Source organism: Sander vitreus, chromosome 4 (genome assembly GCF_031162955.1).
Source record: "Sander vitreus isolate 19-12246 chromosome 4, sanVit1, whole genome shotgun sequence".
NCBI lineage: Eukaryota > Metazoa > Chordata > Actinopteri > Perciformes > Percidae > Sander > Sander vitreus.
This window is the reverse complement of record NC_135858.1, coordinates 34,949,922-34,957,944: the sequence shown is the minus strand read 5'-3', so window position 1 is coordinate 34,957,944 and position 8,023 is coordinate 34,949,922. Positions and strand designations below refer to the sequence as shown.

The 8,023-nt window shown below is 41.7% G+C and overlaps 1 protein-coding gene across 7 annotated transcripts in view; it reads left to right on the top strand.

Moving 5' to 3' along the window:
* The window catches only part of smpd4 (sphingomyelin phosphodiesterase 4), a 28,257-nt gene extending 20,540 nt beyond the window's left edge, over window positions 1-7,717 (top strand). For all 7 annotated transcript variants that reach the window (XM_078249464.1, XM_078249462.1, XM_078249460.1 and 4 more), the window contains 5 exons: window positions 716-921; window positions 2,318-2,548; window positions 3,426-3,557; window positions 3,941-4,069; window positions 6,212-7,717. In XM_078249464.1, the coding sequence (XP_078105590.1) occupies window positions 716-921; window positions 2,318-2,548; window positions 3,426-3,557; window positions 3,941-4,069; window positions 6,212-6,532 (1,019 nt within the window). In that variant the 3' untranslated portion in view covers window positions 6,533-7,717. The remainder of the gene's footprint in view (window positions 1-715; window positions 922-2,317; window positions 2,549-3,425; window positions 3,558-3,940; window positions 4,070-6,211) is intronic.
* Window positions 7,718-8,023: the final 306 nt, after the last annotated feature.

Genomic DNA, 8,023 nt, shown 5'->3' with positions numbered 1-8,023 from the left:
AAGAATGCCCCATCAATTTTATATGATTTTACATCATATGAAATTGATGCTATTTCATTTGTACGGATAACAGAAACAATTCTTCAAAGATCATATACATGAGCCAAATCAAACTAGGATTACATGAGGTCTCTTACAACCTCTCAGGTATGAGCTGTTTTTCATCTCTTGAGATCTACAACTCTATCACATGTTTTGTGTTTTAGTGCACAGCTGGCACACAATGTGGTATAAATACATTGACATTGTCAGTGTTGAAACGATTTATCAGTTAGGCAAAATAACAAATGCCAAAGACTCTTTGAGTTTGGGTTTGTTAATAACTTGGGCTCTAGGAAGATGTGCTGGGCATTTTTCTCTCGATAGCAACAGCATTCACTCTATAATATCTTTTTGTTGTCTTATGACATTTTAGAGATTCATCGATTACTTAAAAAAAGAAAATAATGCCACATTGGGCTGTTTGTCGGTCATAAAAATGACCGACAAAATGAATGTCATCTTCTGGGAATACGTGATGGCCAATTTTTTGTTTTTCTGAGTTTATGAACTAACCATTAAATGGGAATCTAATCGGCAGATTATTAGTATGGAAATTATCTTTTGTTTTAATCATTTTGGTAACGCTTGACTTTGCAGGGGTTCATTTTCACTCTTCAAGTAAAAGGGAAAGTATATCTAGTACCAGCGAACTAAACCGAACATCTCTCCCCAGGAGAGCAGCTGTTCCTGGAGCCGGAGCACGTCCTGCACCACCGCCAGCCGCGCGGCTACCTGACGCCGAGCCAAGGCGGCAGCTACGTGTCGTCAAAGCAACGGGTGGTGACCGACATGGTGTTCAGGGTGAAGAGCCACGTCTATGCTTTGGAAGGCCAGGACTGCCAGTACAAACAGATGTTTGGCACCGAGCTCAGAGGAGCCGTAAGTTCACTCATCATATATTTTCAATGTACACTTATATCAAATGTACACTTGCCCGGCATTATTTAAAACATCCGATTCAAACTCTTCAATCTCTGTTCAAACAAAAAAGGTTGAAGTAAACGGAGGCAGTAGGGAGGGTGACATTTAAAAAAGCCTTTAATATCTTCTTGGCTACAAATCATTAAAACATGCCTATGCTTTAATGTTTTAATGACTTCATAGCCAAGAAGATATTATAGGCTTTTTAAACGTTATCCTCTCGAGTGCCTCATGTTCCTTCAACCTTTTTTAACTAGTAGGATCCCTAAAAAGCACCAGAGGGACTCTCTACACACCCGAGCTGCACTCCATGCAGACTGGATTGTTACTTTCTATTCAAACATAATTTCAGGGCGCTTGGGTAGCTCACCTGGTAGCCTATATATAGAGGTTTACTCCTCGACGCAACGGCCACGGGTTTGACTCCTCTGTCATTCTCCCTCTCTCTCCCCTTTCAAGTCTAAACTGTCCTATTCAAATAAAGGCTTGAAAAATGCCCCTAAAAAATAATACTAAAAAATAAAATAAAACGTGATGGTTAACAAAATCCATCGACACATATTAGCGCTGCGTTACATCAACAGCTACAGAAAATAAATTCAGCGTTATGTTACTTTATAGCAAAGAATCACAGAAGATTACTGTAAAATTCCATGACTTTTCAAAACGTTCAAATATTTTACTAATTCCATTACTTTTCCAGGTTTTCCGTAACTCAGGGTCTGTTCAACTCATAGTTTTTACCTCAGCACGGGATAGACAGCTGAAGTCATGAAAGGGGAGCGAGGGGGGGAATGACATGCAGCAAAGGGCCGTAGGTCGGAGTCGAACCTGCGGCCGCTGCGTCCAGGAGTACACCTCTATATATGGGCGCGCTCGCTCTACCAGGTGAGCTACCCAGGCGCCCATTCTCAGAGAACTTCTGCTGTGAAGTGGACAAGCAAAAAACAACCCTCTAATATGTTTTATAATGCACCAGGATCATGTTTACATTAAAGCCATACTATGTAACGTTTCCCTCTTCGGTCCCCCTACAGGTTGTCTCATTGGAACTTCAGCCGCACAAGCTGTAGTTCCAATGAGACAACCTGTAGGGGGACCGAAGAGGGAAACGTTACATAGTATGCTTTTAAGAACTGAGCCCCAAAAAGTTAGTTTAAAGTACTTCTTACTTCTACATCCATGATGAAAAGACAGATGTTAAAAGATCAACTTCTGTATTTCATTAATCGATGCCAGATCACACGAACAGATTGATATTAATTGGAAAATGTATTATCTGAACCGCGCCCGAGCAGGGGACCAAATGGTTTCATCATAAAACAGAGTCTCCCTCTTTTTGCCTGTTCTGCAGGTCATGAAGTTAATCCAGATCATTGCACAGGCCAGACAGACAGCCAAGAGGATATCGGATCACTCCAGCATGGCGACGGGCAATAACTCGTTCATGTCCTGGTTCGGGATGGGCTCCTCGGACCTCAACAACACCTTCAACGGAGCCGAGGCCGAGGAGAGCGGGGAATGCTTGAAAAAGACCCACGAGTTCCTGGACAGAGCTCTGGAGAACTTGTGTCAAATCTTTAAGGTCCGATTGGTTTGACTCTTCTTTAGGTTTCTTGTGTTTTATTTCCTCCCAGTAAACCAATCAGTGTAGACATTTAGTTTACATTGGCTTATATATTGTTTGTATTTATACACTGAACAAAATTATAAACGCAACACTTTTTTTTTGCCCCCATTTTTCATGAGCTGAACTCAAAGATCTAAGACTTTTTCTACGTACACAAAAGAACTATTTCTCTCAAATATTGTTCACTAATCTGACTGAATCTGTTAGTGAGCACTTCTCCTTTGCCGAGATAATCCATCCACCTCACAGGTGTGACTTATCAAGATGCTGATCAGACAGCAGGATTATTGCACAGGTGTCCCTTAGGCTGACCACAATAAAAGGTTTTGATTTTGATCTATTGTATATTACATTTTTAATTATTTATTTTGTAATTTCCATGTTATTAATGCCAACAGAAAATCTTGAACATTCAGAGGAACATTTGAGTTACTTATTCATGTAAAACATCCCGACACTTAATAATTATTTTCATCGTTGATTAATCTGTGGATTATTTTTTGGATGAATGGATTAGCAGTTTAGTCTCTAAAATGTCAGAAAACGGTGAAAAATGTGGATCAGTGTTTCCCAAAAAGCCCAAGATGACGTCCTCAAATGTCTCGTTTGGTCCACTCAACTCAAAGATATTCAGTTTCCTGTCACAGAGGAGAGAAGACACTAGAACATATTCACATTTAACAAGCTGACATCACACAAGATTGACTCAGATCCATTATGAAAATAGTTGGCCATTAACTTAATAGTTGACAACGAATCGATTCATCTTCGCAGCTCTAATCCTGACGGTTGCTGATCACCTGGTTCATTTTGCGTTTCTTTGTTGTTGCAGTTGAACCAGGGTCAGCTGAATCAGCTGATATCCAACCTCGGCTCTTCGCAGGACGACGGCAACTGTAAGCAGCTGCCCGACTGCATCCAGGGAGAGAACGGACTCATTCTGACTGACCTCGGCAGGAAGCAGGTTCGTATTTTAAAATATCCTACGAGAGAAAGAGGGCATGTCTTAGAACCAACCAGTCCTCCAAAGCATACGACGATATCGGTCGTTGGCTCCTCCCCTCTGATACGACCATTGACCGTAAATATGAATGGACAGAGCATGTGTGACGTCACCCATTGGTTTGTGGAGATCTGCTATGAGTCGTTGAGTTTGCCGTTACGGGCGCAGCCGTCCTGGTTGCGGCTGTGACGATTTTAGACGAGAGGGAGGAGTGAGGGAGGAGCCATAGACTGTTGGGTGACGTTAGCTGAGAGTTGGCAACGCTGCTTACACCCTACGTTACACACTTTCAATCTGGAAGCAACCGCCGCTGAAAGCTAGTGTGTGTCTGTCTTTTTGTGCAGATTATAAGTGGACTGCGCAGGTTTGACATTCGGTATCAAGGTGACCCGGAGCTGCAGCCCATTAGGAGCTATGAGAACGCCCTGCTGGTCAGGCTTCTCTACCGGATCTCTTCTCTGCTTAACGACAGGGTAAGTGGCGTCTGTTATTAAAACATTTATGATATTGAAGAATTTCTAGATTCAAAATCCGTTATTAATCCCACAACGGGGGAAATTCACACTGTTGCTGCAGCAAGGGATGAGGGGAAAAGTACAAGAAGCTGAAGATTAACAAATACATGTAACTAAAGAGAATAAATAGTAAAAAAAAAAAAAAAAAAGTATTTTCTGTCTTATATATAATGTTACAATATCTGATGTTAACTTCAAACATGGCCAAAGCTTCGAACTGTGACGTAAATGTATTTAAAAATAGTTCCTGTGAGATAAAAAGTCAGATTTCAGAACGATCTGGTTTCAACAGGTTTTTCCTACTCTCGGCTCGACGTGACGTCAACTCAGTTTATTTCATTGTATAGTCGTCTTCTCCAGGGTTTGTGTGTTTACGTTACACACACTTCTACACGTAGCTACATGCTAACGTCAGGGAAACCTTTAATCTTGGTTTTACAGATGTTATTTTCTCCCCAGGGTCGGATCACATTCCTGCTGGAATATACGCTACATATCCGTGTAGTTTTTAGTTTAGAAGCTTCAACGCTGATTTTTTACATTATGTACTCGGTTACAGTCAGCCTTGTGCTTGTTCACGCTGCCCCCAAGTAGCCAAAACATGAGTTAATGCTGTTAAAGGGGCAGTAGGTAAGACTTATTAAACTACCTTTCTGTCATATCTGCTGAAACTGACCCTATGTTCCAGTAGAACTACATGAAGCAGGTCATTAAAAAATAAATCCAGCTCCTCTGGCTCCACCTACAGCCTGTAGTGGGATTAGCAAAAATCCACCGCTCCCTGTTCAGATGCACCAATCAGGGCCAGGGGGGGTGTCTAACTGCGTGTCAATCACTGCTCATGCACACGCATTCATTCTCCCTTGTGGGGGGAGGGGCTTAGGAGACCATTTTGGGCTTTAGCGGAAAGGGGGGGAGGGACTGAGAAGTTGTCGATGTTCACATTTTTTGGCTAAGTCCTGGATCTTCACATTCCTACCTACGGCACCTTTAAGTTTCATACTTTTCAAGTAGGCAGGTAGCTGGGCTTCTAAACTAATACATACCACTTAAACACACGTGGAAATGGCAAGATATAAAAATATCAGTTCAAGTGCAGTTCATTAAAATGGATTTTCCATGTATAAAAGTGCGAGGTTCCACATGTAAACATGTTTGTTCTGCCCAGAGTTCAGTTGGACAACACCAAACAGGCTTGATGGGACATGCCCAGAGTAAAATGTTGACCGATAACGGACAGTTAATATTAGAAAAAAAAATAGGTCCACTATAACAACCAACAAGCTTTTTTTCTTTCAAACTAAAGCTCACTTGGTGCTGCTCGATTATGGAGAAAAAAAATAATAATAGGGATTATTTAACACGATTACTCATTGACTTCTGAAAATATGTTTTATTTATTGAACTTAAACAGTTAAACATATCGGGCCCTATTTTAACGATCTAAGCGCACGGCGTGAAGCGCCTGGCGCAGGTGCGTTTAGGGTGTGTCCAAATCCACTTTTGCTAGTTTGACGGCGGAAAAAAGGGTCCGTGTACCGGGCGCATGGTTCAAAAGGGTTGTACTTAGTGTCTTCATTAATCAGAGGTGTGTTTTGGGCGTAACATGCAATAAACCAATCAGAGATCATCTCCCATTCCCTTTAAATGGACCTTGGCACATTGCTGTTATGATGGAGGATTTGCACCATAATATTTTTATGTGTAATCTCCTGCATGTGTGTGTGCTGCTTCCAATAAGTGTAAGTGAATATAGTTCCCAGTTTGTATACGGTTAGAAGATGGCTGTGTCTCATGTGACCTTGTTATTTGTACACGCTGTGACTCTACAAATCACAACATGTAAATAGGAACATGTTGGCGTTATTTTGTCACTTGTTGGGAGCAGTAGGCTAGATGGAGCCGGTTACCTCCAGGATCTGTGCTAAGCTAGGCTAGCGGTGGGGGGGGTCAGACAGAGTTACGACGGTGATGAGAAGGGTATGTATGGACTTATCTAACTCTGGGGGATACGGTGAATAAGACAAAGTCCCAATAAGTCGGCGTGTTCCTTTTAACTAACGGTAATTTAACCTGAGAAAATGTTCATATCTCCCACAGTTCGGAGGGCACATGAATGCGCTCTGCTCGCGCCCAGACTTCCTGGGTCGCCTGGGTCGTCACTACTTGGCGGATCCCGATTCTACGACACAACTGAAGCAGAGCCCGCTGTCCCGGCGGACGTTAGAGAGGAACCGGCAGCCGCGGCTGAGCCTGCGCCCGCTGGCCAGCTACCGGACCATCCTGCTGCTGCTGATCTTCTACGTGCTCGGAGCCGTCCTGTCGTTCGGACCCGTCTCCAGCACTCTGCTCATCCTCGGCGGTGGATTCCTGTTGGGACTCGTGATGACTCTGTTTGGAGACAAACTGAAAAAACACTAGCTGAGCCGTGGGGTTCCTACACACGTCTGAAACATCTGCACAGAATCAAATCCATCAAGTCCAGCTTTGAATGTTTTTGCAAAACAAAAATGTGTGAAATCCAATGATATTATATCCATAATGGATGGTGAATGTTTGTTATTGATGACTTTTTTTTAATGCCTATAGCCCAAAGTGGTATCATCAAATGTTTTTTTGTCTTCCAACCAACAGTCTAAAACCCCCAAAATATGAAATTTACTACAATGTAAAGATGAAAAAAAAACTAAACTTTCACATTTTAGAAGCTTAAAGCTATAGTGCGTAGTTTCTGCTGCCCCCATGAGGAATAATGTAAATACTCGCTGTAGTGTAAGTACTCTCTGTAGTGTAAGTACTCGCTATAATGTAAGTACTTCCAATAGTGTAAGTGCTCCCTATAGTGTAAGTACTCGCTATAGTGTAAGTATTCTGTTTCTGAACATAGACTCTTGAGCTATCCAGGACTTTCTAATCCGGGGGGGGGGGGGGTCAAACTCATTTTAGTTCACGGGCCACATCCCCCTAATTTAACCTCAAGTGGGCCGGACCAGTAAACCATTCCAGAAAGATTAGAAACTTTATCTGCTTGATGTTGGCAAACGCAGGTTGCTTCTGCTACAACAGTGTTGTAAGGCCATTATAGGAAAAAAATAATCATTTTACGGACCCGGGAGAGGGCTAACATCCTGAGAAAAAACTTGGAACTATGGAAAAAGAACTCTGATATTTTCTGAGATTAAAGTGGTGAATTTGGAATTGGAATTAATTGCTTCTCTGTAATTTTCAAAGTCATCGAGTGAGACCAATTGGACCCTTTTGCACGCCGGTTGTGGCCCACATGCCGTATGTTTAACCCCCCTGATATAAAGGGACAGCATTTTGAAACGAGACGTGTAGGAACCCTCTTGGCAGTAGACTGGCAGCTCTTTTGTTCTTGCTTTTTGATGTGACTGCCTAACTGTTTGAAAGGTGGTTCTTAAAACCCTGTAAATAAATACAGAGCGTTGTTGCTCTGTTGGTAAAGTTTGTCTTTTTCTTTTTCAACAAGTATCTGAAAACGGATGCCGGCCAAAAAAACCCTTCAATGTAATTAAACTGACTGTTTTTCAGCGTGAGAGCAGAATACTTTTTTGTCCAAAAGATTCAATAAACAGTTTGCACTCGTTTGTAGTTCTGTTGGTTCCTAATTCATTCATTTATTAATGGGAAGTGTACAGGTCTAATAGACAAGGATTTTAAGCAAAATTGAGGTATGCCAAGCACATTTTGATAATTTTTTTTATTGAGAAGCAAAGAGGCAACATTACACATCATATAGTTTGCCAGACACTTGATAATTCATCTTTATTCCGCTAACTTACATAAAGTTTTCAAAAAAGGTAAAGTAAAGTTACATTGTGACTTAAACAGTTCATAGCAGCAGTTTACTCTTGATTTCACCAACAACTGAGGGTTTGCTTGTTTACGGTT